Source organism: Myotis lucifugus, unplaced genomic scaffold, assembly GCF_000147115.1.
Source record: "Myotis lucifugus unplaced genomic scaffold, Myoluc2.0 scaffold_64, whole genome shotgun sequence".
NCBI lineage: Eukaryota > Metazoa > Chordata > Mammalia > Chiroptera > Vespertilionidae > Myotis > Myotis lucifugus.
Genome location: NW_005871112.1, coordinates 786,847 through 808,024, shown reverse-complemented (window position 1 = coordinate 808,024; position 21,178 = coordinate 786,847). Strand labels below are relative to the sequence as shown.

At 39.0% G+C, this 21,178-nt stretch overlaps 1 protein-coding gene across 1 annotated transcript in view; it reads right to left on the bottom strand.

The window, feature by feature from the left end:
- UGGT2 (UDP-glucose glycoprotein glucosyltransferase 2) overlaps nt 1-21,178 on the bottom strand; it is a 159,217-nt gene that overhangs the window by 75,643 nt on the left and 62,396 nt on the right. The window contains exons 19-24 of the mRNA XM_023754705.1: nt 13,845-14,009; nt 13,369-13,492; nt 13,181-13,279; nt 8,936-9,030; nt 7,025-7,231; nt 3,490-3,621 (exon numbers count right to left, since the gene is read on the bottom strand). Of these exons, the coding sequence (XP_023610473.1) occupies nt 3,490-3,621; nt 7,025-7,231; nt 8,936-9,030; nt 13,181-13,279; nt 13,369-13,492; nt 13,845-14,009 (822 nt within the window). The remainder of the gene's footprint in view (nt 1-3,489; nt 3,622-7,024; nt 7,232-8,935; nt 9,031-13,180; nt 13,280-13,368; nt 13,493-13,844; nt 14,010-21,178) is intronic.

Below are 21,178 nucleotides of genomic sequence, written 5' to 3'. Positions count from 1 at the left end.
CCTCTTCCTGCAGTCTTTCTCACCTGAATACACAGCAACTCCATTCTGCCAGTTATGTAGTTCCACACCACACATCATGCCTCAGCAAATCCTGTTCAGCCTTCCTCCAAAATGTATCCAACCTCCAGTTTTCACTACTTCCACTATAGCCATTCTGGTGCAAGCCATCATCACCTCTCACTTGGACTACTGCAATACCTTCTACCAGGTTTCCTGACTCCCTATAGCAGTGGTTCTCAACCTTCCTAATGTCGTGACCCTTTAATACAGTTCCTCATGTTGTGGTGACCCCAAACCATAAAATTATTTTTGTTGCTACTTCATAACTGTAATTTTGCTACTGTTATGAATCGTAATGTAAATATCTGATATGCAGGATGTATTTTCATTGTTACAAATTGAACATAATTAAAGCATAATGATTAATCACAAAAACAATATGTAATTATATATGTGTTTTCTGATGGTCTTAGGCAACCCCTGTGAAAGGGTCGTTTGACCCCCAAAGGGGTCGTGACCCACAGGTTGAGAACCGCTGCCCTATAGTCTATTCTCAATGTACAGTCTCTAGAGATCCAAATAAAACATACTAGTAGGTCAGATCATGTCACTCCCCCCCCCCCCAATCCAGAACTATGAACTTCACAACTCATTCAGAGTAAAGCAGGAATCCTAAACTGACTGTAAAACCATACTGGACTGTAAAACCATACTGATCTGGTCCCCAGAAACTTCCTGAGCTTGTCTTCGGAGGACTCTCACTATAACTGCTATTCCTAAAACACACAGTCATGATCTCATCTTGGGACCTTTTTTCTCACTATTACCTCTACCTAGAGCACTCCTCTTCCAGACATGGTTTTCTCCCTCACCTCTTCTGGTTCTCTGTCCAAATGACACCTTATAAGTAAGAATGCTATTTGTTATCTGTCTCTGCCCACCAAAATGTAAATCCATGAAAACATATCTGTTCACTACTGTACTCTGAGAACCCTAGAAGAATGTTGGTTTACAGCAAGTGAAACATTACTATATGAATATTTTGTCAATTAAAAAAAAGAAGAAACGAGTTCTAGGAGAAATCAGTTTAACATAACTATAACTAATATTTATAATCACTAATTTTGATAACAATACATGAGATATATTAAACAATGTCAAAGACAACATAGGGCACATTTTCCATCCTATCCTATATAATAAAAGCCTAATATGCAAATTGACCGAATGGTGGAACAACTGGTGGAACGACCGGTAGCTATGATGCACACTGACCACCAGGGCACAGACGCTCAACGCAGGAGCAGCTCCCAGCCCACAGGCCCCAGGCCAGCTAAGGCGGGTGCCAGTGGGGGCCCCCCTCAATTGCCCCACAGAGGGAGGCGATCAGCGGTGGTGGCAGGGGGCTGGGCTGGTTGGTGAGCGGGCTGGCGCTGCCCCCTGATCACCCCGCCAGTTGCCTCCTGCAGAGGGAGGTGACCGGCGGCAGTGGCAAGACGATCGGGGGGTTGGGGCTGGCAAGTGGGCGTTGCCAGGCCAGCCAAGGCGGGTAACAGCAGGGGCCCCCCCGATCACCCCACCAGTCGCCCCACGGAGTGGTCCTGATTGCCGGCCAGGCCTAGGGACCCTACCTGTGCACGAATTTCATGCATCAGGCCTCTAGTAATGTATAATTAAAAGGCAAGGTACTAGATATAGCAAGTCTAATTTCTTTTCCTCTTTATTTCTGAAAATGACTGACAAAGCCAAAGGTAGTCAAATACTTCAAAACTGTTCTAAAAAACTGTATTTCCTTACAGAGTAATTGTTAGAGAATAAGTAATATCATTTTTGGGCTTCCACATAGCTCACTATCAAAATTTACTAATACAGGCAGTCCTCGGGTTACATAAGACTCGATGTACATTGTTTCGTGGTTATGTCGCCATCTCCCATTTATAAAAAAAAAAAAGTTCCGTCATTTCAACATATGTACATATGTGCTTTATGTTTTTTATTATTTATTTACCACAAGTAAAGGTCAGGAATTGTTATCTTTCTTTTAAATTTTTTTTACTGTTTCACTTCATTACTGCTGTGTATGTGCTCCATGTGAGTGACGTAGGTGCTTATGTAGGTGGGTTCCGACTTACGGCAAAAATCACGTTACTTTGCGCCATAGGAATGGGATCTCGGATGTAACCCTACTGTACAGGGTAGGGCAAAAGTAGGTTTACAGTTGTGAAACAGTTTATTCTTGAATTATTTATTAACTACTGTATTATTTTCCATATGAACAACTGTAAACCTACATTAGTCCCACCCAGTACCTTATATTTCTGTAATAATAAATGACAACCAGTGTCTTCAATTTGTAAAGTAGCACTGTACACAGATGAACCTGAGCCTAACTGCTTTTAGGAGCTAATGCAATTAGTCAGCTTAAACACCATTACACTGAAGCAGATATATTTTATCTGTGGAAGCTTGGGGAAATGGGTCTCTCATTCGTCTCCAATTCCTATTATTTATAGATTCAGATAGGAAAGAATAAATAAGCATAATTTTAAGGGAATAGTGATTTGGGAATAAAACGCAGGTGAAGAGTTCATAAAAATGTAGAAAAGAAAGAAAACAGGAGCATAGAGCTTTGACGATGATTTAGGAATATATAATTTGATAGTTCAAGCAGAGGTCTGTCAAGCACATTGGATTAGTTTATTTCTTAATAAATCAAAGCACCAGATTCAGTTTTTTAAAACTAAATTCCTGAGAAGTAAAATCAGACTATCATATTCAAAATATATTAATAAGTAGCTAGTATACACTAACTGTGTGTCTATAAAGATGCTCTAATCAGAAAAATGTTTGTGATATACTAAGAGAAAAAAGTATGATATAAATTTATATATATAAAATTATAATGATGTACTTTATGAAAACCAGAAATAACTCTGTAGGGTCAGAAAAAGGGTTAGAAGGTAATACAGTAATTTTCAATAATATATTTTATTAGGATGGTGGGAGCAAGTAACTTTTTCCTATAGATTTTTAAAGGTTATATTGATAAATACTATTTTATACTTCAATAGAAAACATTGTACTGTTGTTATTAAACAATTGTAAGAAAGCTACAACAAGAGTAAGATTTCACAATGTACTTTCTACACTTACTATAACAGTGGTTCTCAATCACAATGTTGTACAGTGTACTAAATTGTTTATTCTAGTACTTATATTAGGACAAAATAAAAGTTATCCCCACAAGAACATTCTCTCTTCCCTGCAATCAATATTCTCACCAATGGGGGAAGGGATGAAGTAATAGGTACTGTGCCATAAATTAACCCTTTCAGCACCATTTACTTCTGCTGAGACCTGTCTCATGTGTCTGGCATATGAACACCATCCTCTGTGTGTGTTTCATAGCATGGGTTGTGACAAAAAAATGTTTGAGACCCCTATACCACAGTGTCACTGAGAAAAGTGAGCAACTGTTTTTCTACTTACTTTTCCATTGCTGACAATACCCATTTCTCCGGGACCCAACTTAAGTACGTCTTGACAGAACAACTGGTGAGTTCGAAAAATATTCACCCCAATGGTATTATATTTTTTCTCAAAAGCATTCTTATCCATCTCCTAAAGCAAGAAAATATAAAATGAATAAGAGAACAATAAATATATTAAATTATTTTCTTAACAAAGCTTATTTAATATATTAGTGTAAAATTTAAATTATACTAAGTTGTGACAAAAAGTACTATTTTCTCCTGAAACCATTTAAAAAAAATGAAATCTTTCTCTGCCAAGTCAATTACAATATTTGTATATCTTTTTACAAGTAGATAGTTTGCTATTCATTCTTTGAGAATTTCAGGTGGATTACTGATTGGTAAAATGCTAGGGAACATCAATTTAAATAAAATTTAACATTCCAGAAAAGATATAAACCCAGTTAGTAATAGTGTATTTAACTTCAGAAATACAAAAGTAACCCATGGTCAGAGTCATAAAATATATGGATATTCACAGAAAATTAACCACAAATAAGTTCCTTACATCTTCATACTAACACACTTCTTCATATCAATATTTATCAAATTTTCATGTGCATCAAAATCACCTTGGTGCCTTGTTAAAATGAAGTTTCTCCTTCAGATCAGGGTGGAGCCTTAAATTCTGAACTTCTAACAAGATCAGATGTTAGAAATGTTTCCCCTTTGCTGTCCAATATGGTAGCCACAGCCACAAATGGTTACTGAGCCCTGGAAATGTGGCTGGTGTGACTGAGGAGCTGATTTTAAAGCTCAATTTAATTTTAAATTTAAAATAGCTCCATGTAGCTAGTGACTACAGTATTGGACAGTGCAGCCCTAGATCTCACTTCCAAAATCTCTCAGTTATCCCCTCTCTCACCACAAGCTCCTGACCTTCCAGCTCACTCATTGTTACTAACCATTACACTTTCAATCCACTGACCCTACCACTTACTTATTGTCCATCATACTTCCCATATCATAATTTCCCTCCCACCCAAGTTACACCCCGGAATCCTTTACTGTAACATCAACCTTCCATGCTCAGCTCCCTGGAATGCTTCCCTCAGTTACATTCACCTTGCAAAACCCCAACTCTGGTTAAATACAACTCTGCTTCCTCTGCAACTGGACCCAAACAGTGTTAAAGCTGGAAAAAAACATGCAACCAAGGTTGATCTCACTTTCAATTTGTGGTCATTAATCTCAGTGGGCCCTCAGAAATCTTTCCACACTAATGTATTGAATTCACTTTCTCATTCTCTGAGTAACAGAAATATATTTGACATTTTCTTCTCTTTCCTCAAACCTCTAATAGCATCTACTAACACTCTAATACTTAACTAATGACCCGAATTTCTTCTGAAAAATGAAAGTAATCAGAAGAGAGGTACTTATCTTGTTACCACCAAATAAATATACCCTTCTGCATCTGTACCCACATAGTCTGCCTTTCTTCTGGTTAAAATGGATGAACAATTCCTGTTCTTAAACCAACACTTAACACTGTCCATTGGATCTCAGCACCTCTTAACTTCTCAAGAATTTTGCTCCCCTCAATCTATATGATCCTTTTCTTATTGTTGGATAGATTGTTTCCATTAGCATACAGAAAAGTGACATCTCCCAAATTTAGAATTATTTCCTTGAACTCAAGTCCCATTCTGGCTACGGAATACTTCTTCCTTCAGTGTGCAAGAAACTTCTTTAAAAAGCTATACTTGCTATCTCTATTTCCTGATTTTTTATTTTCTCTTGAATCTAGTGCACTTTTATGCTTTTCACTCCACTAAAGCTGTTCTTATCAAAGTCACCAAGAACCACCTTAATCAATAAAATGGTCAGTTAGGAAGATGGATTTCAGAAACATCTGGCATAGGTGATCATTTCCTCCTTGAAATATATTCTCCATTTGGCTTCCAGGATACCATACTCTCCTGGTCACCTTCCTAATTCATTGGCTGTTCCATCTCCTTTATAGGATCATCCTTTTCTTGTGTTCCTCCACATTTTAGAATGTTCCAAGGCTTAGCTTTCAACCACTCTGTTCTCCACCCAGCCTCACTTCTGAGGTTTCTCATCTAGTTTCTTACCTTGGAATTATATATAATGTTGATAATCCTCAAATTGACTCTCAAAAAAAAAAAAAAAAAGACAACCCCTCAGTGATTTCTACACTCATTTACTCAATTGTCAACATTTCCACTTGAATGTCCAAAAGGCTTCTCCAACTTAACATGTACAAATCTTAGCTCTAGATCCAGGCCCTATGTGTCCAAATCTTCTCTTCAATCTAGACTTCTCCATTAAAAAAAAAAAAAAAAAGGATACCACCATTAAGTCTAGCTGTTCAAGACAAAATCCTAGCCTATTATTTCCACAGGTCATATACAATTGAGCAACTAATCCTATTTACCATAATATAACAATTATTTATCAATCATTTTACCATCTCCATCACTCCTATCTAGTTCAACATACCATTTACCATTATTTCTTGCCTAGATTATAGGCAAGAAATGCAAAAGCATTCTAAATGTTCATCCTATTTCAAATCTTCACATGGTACCCAGAGTCATCTTTTTAAAGGTTATTCACCTCTTCAAGGTTCCTCAATGACTTGCCATTATACTCAGGAAAAATTTCAATCCCTTAGTATGGCCTATAAGTGCTTTAAATATCTGGGATTATATTTCTGACCTCTTATGCTAGTACTCTGCACATCTATCTCTATTTTGGTCATAATGATTTTCTGCCTATACCTCAAGTCTGGCAAGACTGTCTCTGTGTCAAGCCTTTAGACTTGCTATGTTCTTGAACCTGGTACATTCTTCTCACAGACTTTCCATGGTTTGATATTTCATGTTATTCAGAGCGCTGCCCAAATGTAAGCTCTGAAGAAATACCTTTCCTGACCACTCCAGCTAAAAGAGCATCCCTCAAACCATCTACCCTCTTATGTATTTTCCAATACCACTTACTTTGTCTGTCTTTCCCACTACCATGTAAGCTCCACAAGAGCAGGAACTCTATCTGCCTTGTTCACAAGTATATCTCCATCTAGTACAGTGGTTCTCAACCTTCCTAAGGCCGCGACCCTTTAATACAGTTCCTCATGTTGTAGTGACCTCCAATTTCATTGTTACAAATTGAACATAATTAAAGCATAGTGATTAATCACAAAAACAATATGTAATTATATATGTGTTTTCCGATGGTCTTAGGCGACCCTTGTGAAAGGGTCGTTCGACCCCCCAAGGGGTCACGACCCACAGGTTGAGAACCACTGATCTAGTAGATAATATATAAATCTGATTTGTTAAATGCCTCTATGCAAAGTCATATTATTTAACATTTATCTTTTCCCATTTAAAGAAATATTTATTATCCCTAAATGATTATACTTATTAACTGATGTTTTTCAGTAACATATTATCTCCAAGCATACAGATTTATTCTTTTGAAATATTCAATACATACTTATTATTTCAAACAAAGTTACTGACCTCAGTAAGGAATGTTTTAATTTTATCTCCAGAGTAAATAGCTGTAGCAGTTTCTTCCCTTGCCAGTTTCCTGAGAAAGTTTCTCAAAAAGCTGTTTTTCTGTGTAAGAAAAGCTGCCAAAATTCCTCTAGAAATAGCTGTGTTCTCTTCATTTATTTTTGATGTAGGATTATAAATAATGCCCAACCGACTATGAAAACTTTTTTTCTGAAAAAAAACACACACATTTATAGGTGAAAAAAAATCTGTATCTTACATACCTTTTTACAGTTGAACTTTTTTCTTTCCAATCAAGTTTATGCTTTACCATAGAACATCTTTCACTGTCAAATTCTATGTTGACTATTGAAGATGACCTATCATTGAAATAGCCTAAAAACAATAATTTTAGTAACTCCAACTGCTTTACCTCTTTGCATAATGATTATTTTATAATGTAATACTTTGTTTGACCTCTTCTTGTGTATGTATGTCTATGAAATAACAAGATTACAAAACAAAAATGCAGATTAACCCATAAAACAACCACCCAGGTCAAGAAATAGAGCACTGTCAAAGATATTTCTCAAGAGTAATTTAAAAGGTAAATTCTAAGATACTATTCCATGGGTGAATGTGAGGCAAAATCATAACATTTCTGAACTGTGAAAGTAGTCTCTAAATCAGTCATACATATCTAAGAGTGAAGATGAAAATCTAACTGGCTATGGGGACTTAGTTGTTGGACTTAACAGATGTAACATATTCAAAGAACTAAAGAAAACCATGTCTAAAGAATTAAAGAAAGGTATTTTAATAATATTTCACAGATAATAATAATGAAGAGATAGAAATTATAAAAAAGAACCAAAGGAAATTCTGGAGTTTTAATTCAGTAACTAAAATGGAAAATGCTCTAGAAAGGTTCAATAGATATGAGTTGGCAGAAAAATCAATGAATCAATAAAGATGATACAACCTGAAAAAAAATTGTAAAAAGAATGAACAGATCCTCAGAGAAATGTGGAACATCATTAAACATACCAATATATGCATAATGGAAGGGCCATATACATGTAACTAGTGGGGGAAGGACAGCTTGTGAGCCTCTCAAAGAACATGCTCCCAGAAATTCTTGAGAAGGAAGAGAAGGCAGAAGTGACTGTTGTTCCATAGATCCCAAAGAACCGGTTTTGAAATGTGCTTGTCTGCAGGCAACTGAGGAAAGCCAGAATGTGTTCTGAGATTATCTAATATGATGTGAAAATCTCCTAGCAGATGTTATTTTCATTTTAAATGTATTAATTATTCTTAATGTGGTAGCAGGGCTCCAAGATGGCCCCCAATGATCCCCACCTCCTGGTACTCAGACTTACAGTTCCTTCTCATACTGAATAGAAGTGATCTGTGTAACAAACAGAATAGCGTGGAAATATAGTATGTGACTTCAGAGACTAGATCATAAAAGACATTGTGACTTGTGGTTTCCATCTGTAACTCTTTGTCACTCATTCTGGGGAAAGCCAGCTGTTCCCCAGGACACTTAAGCAACACTAAATAGTGGTCTACGTGGCAATAGGAAGAAGCATTCTGTCACGGCCAGTGAGAAACTGAGGTCTCCTGCTACATGCAAGTGAGCCATCTTAGAAGCTGATCCTCCAGCTCCAGTAAAGCCTTCAGGTGGCAGCAGCCAAAATCCTGACTGTCTGTGTCCTCATGAGAAACCCCAAGCCACAACCACTCAGCTAAGTCACTCCTGAATTCTTAAACCCCAGAAACTGTGAGAAAATAAAGGTTTACTGCTTTAAACCACTAAGTTATAGGGTAATTTGTTATACATCAATAAATTTACACTTAGTTAATACAAAGCAATTTCATAAAATATTTTGGTTTATGTTTCTTGGGTGCTTTTATCTAGGTAAACTTACTCACCATGTGCTTTAATGCATTCAAAAGCAGTTTTCTCCCAGATGGTTTGTCAAAATCAGCAATAATCCAGAGAGTAATGGAAGAAATTACATCTTCATCTGAAAGTTTCAAATGGTTTAGTTAAACTAATTCTTTTTAAAACAAAACTAAAAGCAGAGGACATATCCAGTTAACAAAATTAAAAAACAACAATAAATAGTAAAATTAGTCTTTCGGAGAAGAAGCAAATGTTAAAAATTATACACGCACTGTGACATAAAATGCTAGAAATGTAATTCATGATATAGGCTCTATATAAACTCAGGTACCAAGAAGAAAGAACAGTCCCTACAGGACACACCTGTGGGATACTTCTATGAGTAGAGAAAGTTTATTATGCTTATCATGGTTCCAGTGTTGGCAAGCAAAACTGCCTTCTAGCTATATTTGTAAAAAAATAAATTAAGAAACTGATATGCATATCCCCATATATAAAAAAAACCCCAGTACAATAAGGTTTATTAGTAGATACTAAAAACAGCAATATCTTATTAGCTTATGATTCATTAATTCAAAATGTCTGGCTTTTATTAACTTGGTCTAATTCACATCATCTTGTGCCATCAATATCAGTATAATTCTTTTTCTGAAAAATTTGAAAATTTGATGCCACAGAAAGAAACAATTTTAATTCTGACGTCACAGTTAAATGCATTTATTTCATCCAGCTTCAGGATATAACATTTGAAATGATAGTTATCTGGTCACCATTAAAATCTATAGAAAAATTATTCTTTCAGATCACATGACCGACTTAAAACAGTTATAAAAACTTCGCTGTTCTGTAGATCAGCAAATAGCACATTCTTTTAAAAGAATAAAGGTAAAGAATTCTGGTGCCCTCTCAATGTCAGCCCTTTCACCATACAGTAGTAAATGGAGAAATGTTTCAAATGTGCTAAGTAAATTATAATTTTTTATTTCTTTACACATTTACATAACTGCAAATAAGAGGAACTTACGATGCTTCTCTGTTAATAAAGTATTCCTTTAAGCTGCACGAAATTTAAAGGCTAACTTACTCTGATGCCCAGAAATACACTCCAGAACCTGACAAATATTTATCCTATCTTTTATTTCCTATTTCGAACTCCTTTTCTTTCCCGTCATTTTTACACATTAGCCTACCATAAAGTGGAACTTTTATTTTACATTTCATTATTTGTTGGGTTTTGTGTAGACAGATCATTTTGTGAACATAAAATCATGAATCAATTAGAAAGTAATTTGGGGGCCATCTGGTCCAAAGTTGGATGCACGCCTTACCACTCTGAAAAACTGATTGTGTAGCCTCTGCTTAAATCTCTCTCTGATAAAAATTTACCCCTTACTACATAGTTTATTCCATCTTTAGATCACTCTCATTGTTAGAAAGTTACTGCTTTAATACTGAGATACAAATAAGCCTTCTTATATGTATTGGCTCTCATTTTTCTCTCTACAGCTAAGCAGGTCAAATAAAATAAAGCAAGACAAAAACCAACCAAACTTTAGCTTATCTACACTAATAAAAGACAAACATGGTAATTAGTGTACGACCGCTACCCTTTTCATTGGCTAATCAGTGAGTATATGCAAATTAACTGTCAGCCAAGATGGCGGCCGGCAGCCAGGCAGCTGGAAGCGAACATGAGGCTTGCTTGCTTCAGTGAAGGAGGACTCCAACATTCCCCGCCTGCGCTGCCAGCCTCTGAGCTGGCAGTTTGAAACTTTGTAACAAATATAGAAGCTAAACAAAACCGCAGGGATCTCAGAGCTGGAGTTATACATTGTTTCGATTATAGAACGCAAACAAACCAGCAGCGGAAGCCTCAGAGCTAGAGCCAGAGCTAAAGCTGGCCCAGAATAAAAAAAAAAAGAAAAAGAAAAACAGGAGCGGTTGGGAGCTTCAGTCAATCGCCAGCCTTAAGGCAGCCCTCAGCCCCTCACCCAGACTGGCCAGGCACCCCAGTGGGGACCCCCACCCTGAAGGGTGTGTGACCAGCTGCAAACAGCCATCATCCCCTCATCCAGGCTGGCCAGGCACCCCAGTGGGGACCCCCACCCTGATCCAGGACAGCCTTCAGGGCAAACCAGCCGGCCCCCAGGCCTCTATCCTATATAGTAAAAGGGTAATATGCCTCCCAGCACCGGGATCAGCGGAGCCGCGAGGCCTCCTGGCACCGGATCAGCGTGACAGGGGGCAGCGCCCAAACCCCCTGATCGCCCTGCGGCTCTGTGTGTGACAGGGTGCGGCGTCCCAACCCCCTGTTCGGCCCTGCTCTGTGTGTGACAGGGTGTGGTGCCCCCCCCCCCCCCCCACAGGCCCTGCTCTGTGTGTGATGGGGTAGAGCCATAACCTCCCCATTGGCCCTGCCCTGAGTGTGAGAGTGGCGGCGCCCCAACCCCCTGATCCGCCCTGCTCTGTGTGTGACAGGGGGCGGTGCCCCAACTCCCCTATTGGCCCTACTCTGTGCATGATAGGGGGGAGCTCCCCAACCCCTTGATGGGCCCTGCTCTGTGCGTGCCGGGGGGTGGGGGGTGGCTCCCCAACCCCCTGATGGGCCCTGCTCTGTGCGTGATAGGGGGGAGCTCCTCAACCCCCTGATCGACCCTGCTCTGTGCGTGACAGGGTATGGAGCCCCAACCCCCGATGGGCCCTGCTCTGTGCGTGACAGGGGGTGGCGCCGCAACCTCCCCATCGACCCTGCTCTGTGCATGACAGGGGGCGGCGCCCCAACTCCCCAATCAGCCCTGCTCTGAGCCCGACCAGGGGCTGCACCTAGGGATTGGGCCTGCCCTCTGCCACCCGGGAGCAGGCCTAAGCCAGCAGGTCGTTATCTCCCGAGGGGTCCCAGACTGCGAGAGGGCACAGGCCGGGCTGAGGGACCCCCCCTTCCCCCCCGAGTGCACAAATTTTTGTGCACTGGGCCTCTAGTCTATCTTATAATTACCTATCTTATCTTATCTATCTGATAAGATTGAAAAATGTATGGCCCCACTGCAGACTTCCCTATCTAGGCTAAATTCTTATTTCCAAATATGTTCCTGTCTTGGTCTCCTTTCCTTTGGTTTGACCCCCAAACCTAGGCAAAACATCCACATATTTTTTTATTTTAATATGTTTTTATTGCTTTTTTAGAGAGAGAGGAAGGGGGAGACAGAGAAACATTGATGTGAGAAACATTTATCAGCTGTGTCCTGCACGCCCCCGACTGGGGATTGAGGCTGAAACATGGGCATGTGTCCTGACAAGGAATGGAACTGGCAACCTTTTGGTGCATAGGGCGAGGCTCAACCAACTGAGTCATTCCAGTGGGGATCCACATGTTATAGCTTGCTTTAAAAATAGGCAAAAAAAGTAAGATGAACCCCTCTGCATTTATAATTAGCTAGGATAGAAGGCATTATTTTCTTATGTCAATCCTTATATCCTAACACAGTGGTCGGCAAACTCATTAGTCAACAGAGCCAAATATCAACAGTACAATGATTGAAATTTCTTTTGAGAGCCAAATTTTTTAAACTTAAACTATATAGGTAGGTACACTGTTATTAACTTAATTAGGGTACTCCTAAGCTGGCCTTTGCTAAAAACATCCTCAATCTGATTGAGGTACGTTCGCTGAGCTCGACCCCTTCCAACTCTCCCATCCACACTCGTCTTGTATACCTGTTTCCTCTATCTCCTTTCCGAAAACTTCTGCACATGGGCCACGAAGTTTCAATCACACTGTACGTGCACGCCCGCACGTAGTATTTTGTGGAAGAGCCACACTCAAGGGGCCAAAGAGCCGCATTGTGGCTCGCGAGCCGAGGTTTGCCGACCACTGTCCTAACAAATTACAAGCTCTCAAATTGAAAACCAGGCCTCTAGTCAAATATCAATATATAAACATGTATTATGGCCCTAGCTGGTTTGGCTCCATTGTTACAGCGTCATCCCACAGACTGAAGGATCTTGGGTTTGATTTGGGTCAAGGGAATGTACCTCGGCTGCAGGCTCGATCCCCTACTCTGGTCAGGGCACCTGTGGGAGGCAACCAATTGCTGTGTCTCGCTCGCTGTCTCACCCCCTCCTTCCTCTCTTCCACTCTGTCTGAGAATCAATGGGAAAAATATCCTTGGGTGGAGATTTTAAAAAAAAAAGTATTATGCAAACACCTTACCAAAATTACAACATTTTGCTACTTTAAGAATAAATTTAGGAAAATAAAATATGCTTATTACCTTCATGGGTTAAATAATACATGTTCTCTGCAATTACAGCACTCTTATCTTGTGAGTCCAAGAAAAAGAAAGTAGAGAAATCTTCAACATCTGTAGTTACTGAAAATTTTCATATTAAATAATGAATTAATAAAACATTCACAATTCAATAAGCATTTGTAGAAAAGAAAACAGAAGAATTATTTTACCTGATGTAGATATTAAATTAAGGTACTGCCCTTCACTGTACAAAATCAAAGGATTTATATGAGGTACAACATTATTTTTATCCATAAGGAAATCAATTGCATTTGTTCGATCATTTAATGTGCCCTAAAATAACAAAAATATTATTTAGGTAATAGAGGCAATTTATATGCATATGTTTTAAAGTTATGCAGAGATTACATTTAAAGATACTCAGTATAAAATAAATCAATAAATAATATGTGATTTAGGATTCTCATAATAAATTTTCATGTAAAACTTTGAATTATCTTTCCAATTAAGCAATTTTAGATGTAATTATGCACAAATAAAGTTAATTATTAATTTAAAAATTACTACTAAATGATCAGGATGAAAATTTTTACAAAATTAACTTTTGCTATTAAAATATTCCTTAATACAAAAATTCATTTATAAATATCATTCATCATATATTTTCTCATAAATGCTTACCTACCATAAAAACTTCCCTTTGTAAATATATGGTCATATCCATCATTTTTTGAAGAAGAGCTCTTTCTAGTTTTTGAATATTTAACTCCTCATGGTTAAAGGATTCGCCATTATAAAGAGCTTGAGGCAAAGGACCCAGGCCAGTCATCTTATAAAAGCTTGCTCCTGCCTATTCAGTTAAAAAAATATCAGAGTTAAACAGAATATGGTTTTCTAAAAAAGAAATACGTAAGAAAAAGAAGGGACACTGCCACATCTTTATATGCCAGAGAAAAAAAAGGTTAATTTTGATCATTTTACCCAGACTTTTAAAATATTGTTTAAAGGAAAATTTACATAGAGCAAGAGTCAGGGAACTTTCTGTGCAGGGCCAGATACTAGTAATACATATTTTAGGCTTTGTGAGCTATCAGGTTTGTCTGTGTCACATTTACTCAACTCTGATGTTATAGTGTAGAAGCAGTGATATACAACACAGGAACAAACAAACATGGCCATGTCCCCCAAAACTATGAAAACAGGCAGTGGGAGGGCTAGATTTGGCCTAGGGGCTGTAGTTTGCTGACCCTTGATATGAACTACGATACTTACTTTTAAAAAAATACCATTCCCCAGGATCAGAGATTCATTTATCCCTATATTTACTTGTTTAATAAGCATTTATTCAATTCATGCCACCAGCATCCAGACCCTGTGAATACAGAACTGAAAGTTTTCCCTCAAGTGGTTCATATATTTACAAACAAAATGCAGGCATGTACAAGGATCTATGGGAGCCCAGAAAAGAAGCATCTAACCATTTTGTGATGGATAGGAAGGTATCAGAGGACTCTGGTAGGGGGTAACACCAAAAAATCAAAGGATAAGCAACATTTGCTAGGGAGATGAAGTAGAAAAAGACATTCCAAGTGAAAAGAGACAGCCAAGCAAGTGGGGGGAGGGAGAGAGAATAAGGCATATTTAGGCAATTGCAAGTAATTTGCTGTGTTTACAGTGGGGAGAGTGCTATATGGGGAGAGCTGTCAGATATGGGTCAGAAGAGATAGGCAGAGGCCAGAACATGAAGGTCTTCAACATTGGGATTTTTGTCTTCTGAGTGATAAAGCATCACTGCACACTTCATTCATATGCTATTCTGTACCATGTATTATTATAATTATTATACCCGGCACTCTCACAATTACTTGTTGAAGCTAAGTATTCTGATTACATCCATTTTACAGGTGATGAAACAGATATAAAAACATAAAGTCACTTCCAATGTCACATAGCTACTACATTTTGGAAACAGAATTTGTATTTAGATCTAACCAAGAGTGTGAATTGAACTCTTAACCACTGGACTATATTATATCTGCATTTATTGAGCACTTACTACATGTTAGACTATGAATGCATATTAATGATATTCAAACTCCTTCCTAAGAAAACATACTTTAACAGAGGGAGAGATGGATACATTAAAAATAGGTTTGATTATAGTATACAGAGGTGCTAAGAGCATATAATCAATTCTATCTAAGAAGAGGATTCATGACAATATGATCAGATGTTCTTATTTAAAAAAGAACACAGTATCAACAATGGAAGAAGGTGGGGGAGCATGCACTGGGCATGATGGGATGGGGGCTACTGCAATAGCATGGGAAAGAAAAAGCAAGGGCCAGAACAAAAATCAGTGGTAACGGGCCAGGTGAGAATGAGGCAGTTTCTAAAATATTTAGTGGGAAGAACTTGATCTACTGTTCCAGAGAGTATGAGGGGAAATAAGTAGTTTAGAATGGCATAGGTGTTCTGGGAGAATGATGATTCCACCCTCTAGATAAGGCAAAAAAGAAAAAGGTTTGGGGTAACAAAGAAGATCATGTGCTTGGTTATAGGTTACTGTGATTTAAGATGCTTATGGGCACTAGGCAGTTGCCTACCTGGGTATGGACCTCAAGAAAGATGTCCCTGCTAGAAATACAGGCTCTCTTCTGATTTACTCTATCATTTCCAATTAAGCAAGCTGATCATTACAAAAGTTTTAACTACCAAAAATAAGCCAATGACACTAAATTTTATACTTTTAACCCACACCTCTTTCCTGAGCTATAGACACATGTATCTAATCATTTATTTCATATTTACTCTGGAAATCTCACAGGCACCTTAATTTCAATATGTGAAAAACAGTACTTCTGACCTTATTTCCCATTTGGTTTTCCCTCCACCTTGGCAATGGCATCACAACCCTCCTAGAGTTAGTTGCTCAACTGAACCCTGGGAGTAGACCTTGACAATTTCTCCTCTCTCCTTTACCTACTTAATCCAGCAGCAGGTCTGGGGTTGTACTTCCTAACTCAATTGTGTCCATTTTTCTCCACCTCTACTTCCAAAAGACTCAAGTTCATCTCTCATTTTGAACTCCTACTTACATGTTTCCTAATCTGTCTCACCACATATAATTTTACTCCCCAATGATCCATTCTCAACTATGGAGAATGTTTTGTTGTTGTTGTTGTTTTAAAAAAGCATTACCACTGTCACTTAATATCTTTTCAGGTTTTTCAGTTTCCAAGGTCTTGTACTGTTCCGTCCAAATTAAATATTGTTCCCAAGGCCCTGTGCAATCAGGACCCCAGCCTACTTCTCCAGCCTTGTCTTAGGAACTTTCCTCCACAGTGCCTACATAACACAAATTTGCTATCTGTACAGCAGCAACACCAATTTCTCTTAGTTTCTTCACAACTCAGGACCTCCTAACATTTCCTCCTGAATGTTCATCTACTATCACTTCCTGTTTTCTTTCATCCAACTCTTCGTCCTACTTCAGGACTCATCTTTAATGCCACTGCTTCAGAGAAGGATTCCAATTCCCATTCCAGAGCCCTCCTCTTTCATTCTGCTGTGTAACTATGGGACTCTTCCAATGAAGACTCATGCCCATCAATTCAGGGAATTTCTTATGCTATTTCTCTGATGCTTTCCATTCCTTTGTTTTGTTTGTTCTTTCTGACTCTTCTAAATTGAGTCTCTAATTGCTTACCTTTCATTCTTGTTTTTCACTTTTTTGTCTTTGTACTATTACATTTTTATTTTATTTTAAATTTTCAAGAGATCTTTGTTGTACTCTATTCTTTAACCTCTGTGCCTAGAACATTATAAGTACTCAATAAATATTTGTCAAAAATACAGATAAAGTTTGGATTGGATAGAGAGAGAAAATTACACGAATATGAGTTTATGGAATAAAGGCCTAAACTCATTTATTTGCTTTGTGATGTAGGAGTCAGAATGATTTCCTAGGCATGTAAAGTGGAAAAGGGTTTGATGGGACTGATAACTATTTAGAATAATTTTGGGATAGTATTCACAAAACCAGAGGTCCTATGAAAGGGAGCAGCAAAGCCACAAGTTCAGTTTAGAGAAAGAGGCAGGAACGACTACAGAAGGGCATTCTTGGGGCTGATGTGTGCAAGAGAAGGTGTTGGTTTGTTAAGTGCTATGTTTGCAAGAATTCTGAATAGGTTATTTGATCAATCTATGAGACTGAGTAAAAATGTGGAGTAATTCTTAAAGAAAAAAAAAAGTTAAGAAATGAAAAGACAATCATAGTATTTGACTTACTAACAAGGAACACTTAAAAAGTCTCACACACTCTAAATATTCACTTAACCAAAATGTGTTAACAACAGATCTCTTCACCAGCTGGTATGAATTCTTAATGGACTGAAGTGCTTCTGTACTAGTGGCACAGTGGTTTCCCCCATGAGAACCATCTGACCTCTTTCCCAGACTCTCCCTGTCAACATGTATCAGCCACTACAGGGTAACTGGCTCAGCACAGGGCCTCCTACGTCAGCCCTGGTTGATTCTTTCTGAGTGGTTTCATTTGATCTTGAAGCTACAACAGTTTTTAGATATTTTAAGTAATACCAATGGACGAAGGGGAGACTAAGTAAAGGCAGGGAGATAGAAAAGATCTCAATCCTCAATTATGATAACAAAAACTCAGCAAATAATATCTAAAACTCAAGATATGCTATACAACTTGAGGAATACAAAAGAATAAGAAGACAAGATTCCTTTTCTTGAAGTACCTACAGTCTAGCTGGAAGTTAAATGTATATCCACATAGGACATGGTAATATTGGTTTGTGAATACCAATATGTAAGGATAATATCGTGTTACTAGATATTTTTATGGCAACCCATAAGTAGTATATTTTGGCTATGTAATATTATCTCAGCTTAAATGCATTAATATCACAGCATATACTGTCTAGAATAAGCAAATAAATAAATACATTTCCTTCTATATGCAAGTTAGGTTATAAACAATATTTTAAACTTTAATAAATATATTAAATAAAATTAAGTGAGCACCTTAAATATTTCCTATCTAGATATTCATAGGAATGTATTTTATTTCAATGCACTTAATATCCTCAGGAATGCAAGTGTTAACAAAAGACTTTAAATGCTATAATTAATTTGAACCAGAAGACAATCCTTAAGAAACAAAGCATATACAACAATTTAGTGAAAAATCAAGTAAGTGGTTCCCAATTGACAAAAAAAGAGCAAATTAACCAGAAAAAAATTTTTTACTCTTGAATGAGAAATGATCCTTCGTATCAACATTATGCATCTATCAGTCATGCTTAGGAGATATGATATTTGCAGAAGTTTTAGTCCCTGTGGAGTATAAGTATGAATAGAAATTGTGCTCTACCACTTAGTAACAAGAAGTAAAGAAACCACATCTATTTTTTAAAAAAAGAAAACATTATGTGTAAGTATGGAAAACTTCCAGGACGCCTAGAATTAACCCATTAAACAGGCTGATATTAAAACCCAAATGGTGCAACCTTCTGCTTTCACCCTGTGCAAACAGATCCCTAGTATATAAAATTTCACCATGTTTCCTATTCCATAAGCTTAATCATTACAAGAAATTTCAGTTCCTTCCCCTCCATGATTCAGAATAATTAAAGAATACTCATAAAAAAGAATTCTTTCTCAATTTTCCATAATGCCATAAATAACTTTCCTAAAAGAGATGCCTCTATATAACTTGGCTCTAAAAGAAAGCTCATGTTGGTTGTCTTTTAGGTGTGTTTTTTAATTATATGAAAATATAGTAATGGGGAAAAACCAATAAAACACTTTCTCATTTCAAAAATAACTATTTGGACCCGGCTGGCATGGCTCAGTGGTTGAGTGTTGACCTATGAACCAGGAGGTCATGGTCCAATTCCCGGTCTGGGCATATGCCCAGGTTGTGGGCTCTATCTACAGTATGGGGTGTGTAGGAAGCAGCTGATCAATTATTCTCTCTTACCATTGATGCTTCTATCTCCCTCTCCCTCTCCCTTCTTCTCTAAAATCAATAAAAATATTTTAAAAAATAACTCTTTGGAAAACTATTCTTAAACTAGTATAACTAAAGAAAAGAAAAATCCATAATTCCTACTGCACTGTCTTTTCAATCACATTGAGACCACCAGTCTTTTGGCTTCTTGGCTTTATGTCCTATTCTGTGCAGCCTGCACTCAACAGATTGTACTTGTGGGCTATTCTGGGCTAATGTCAGACCCAATTTATGAAACTTCAAACTTAGAGTAGTTTATCCAATTACCTTCCTTCGCTCAGCTATTTTGGACTTTCTTTAAAACTGAGATTGATGCCCTGAAACTTATGGTAAGCTTAAGCATCATAGCAATTCTTTTACATGGTTTTACTCTAGACCAGCGGTTCTCAACCTGTGGGTCGCGACCCCTTTGGCGGTCGAATGACCCTTTCACAGGGGTCACCTAAGACCATCCTGCATATCAGATATTTACATTACGATTCATGACAGTAGAAACATTACAGTTATGAAGTAGCAACGAAAATAATTTTATGGTTGGGTCACAACATGAGGAACTGTATTTAAAGGGCCAAAAGGTTGAGAATCACTGTGTCTAGAGACCCTTTCATAGTCTCCAGAGCAGCAATTTCTAAAACATCATAGCTCTCTTAAAGTTCCATTTCTTCCACACACTCCCTCACTTTCAGATGGCCTTCCCTCCTCATTAATTCATTCAACAGATATTTACTGATTACACACTATGTTCTGCTCACTAGACATTGGGCCTACAACATCCAATAAGATACATGATTCCTGGTCTCATGGACATCAGTCTAGTGAGAAGTCAGGTACTGAACTACCTATATATATAAAAGCCTAAGAGACCGTTACGACCGGAACAACTGGTGGCTATGACACGCACTGACCACCAGGGGACAGACACTCAACACAGGAACTGTCCCCTAGTGGTCAGTGCGCTTCCACAGGCAACCTCCTGCGGCCAGCCAACCTTCCCCAGTCCTTCCCCACAGCTGGCCAGTCAACCTCTCGCGGTCCCTCCCCCAGCCAGTCCCTCTCCCCTGCCAGACGGCCAATCTCCCATGGTCCCTTCTCCCGACTGGCCAACCTCCTGTGGTCCCACCTCCTGTCCCTCTCCTGGGCCAGCAGGTCCCAATCAGCCCAGCCCCAATTGGTCCAGCCCCGATCGGCCCTGATTGCTGGCCAGGCCTACCTAGGGACCTCACCCATGCACAAATTTGTGCACTGGGCCTCTAGTTAATTATAGTTAGCACTAGAGGCACGGTGCACGGATTCATGCACATTGAAAGGAAATTAATTAGAAGAAATATTTTAGAGGCCGGGGAGGGACTGCAGGAGGGCTCTAGGGTATGTCTGGAGTGTCTTGCCCATCCCGATCAGGACCATCGGGCCAGGGAGGGACTGCGGGAGGGCTCCAGGGCATGTCCAGCCCATGTCGCCCAGTCCCAATTGGGGCTGATTGGGGCCAGCCAGCCAGGGAAAGACAGTGGGAGGTTGGCCAGCCAGGGAAGGACTGCGGAGAGGGCTCCAGGGCATGTCCACCCTGTCTCACCCACTCCCAATCTGCTGGACCCCAGCAGCAAGCTAGCCTAATGTTTGAAGCATCTGCCCTCTGGTGGTCAGTGCGCGTCATAGCGACTGGTTGAACGAATGGTCGAACACTTAGCATATTAGACTTTTATTATATAAGCCTAGAGGCCCAGTGCGCAAAATTTGTGCATGGGGGGAAGGTCCCCTCAGGCCAAGCCTGTACCTTCTCCAATCCGGGGACCTCTTGAGGGATGTCTGACCTGCCGGTTTAGGCCCGATCCTTGGGGACTGGGGCCTAAAACTGGAGGTCGGGACCATCCCTCTTAACACAATCCTGGACCAACTTGCCTCCTAATGGCTCAACCTTGCCTTGCCTTGCCTGGTCCACCCCTAAATGGCCCCCAATGCTGGGCCTGGGTCACCCCCACCCCAAC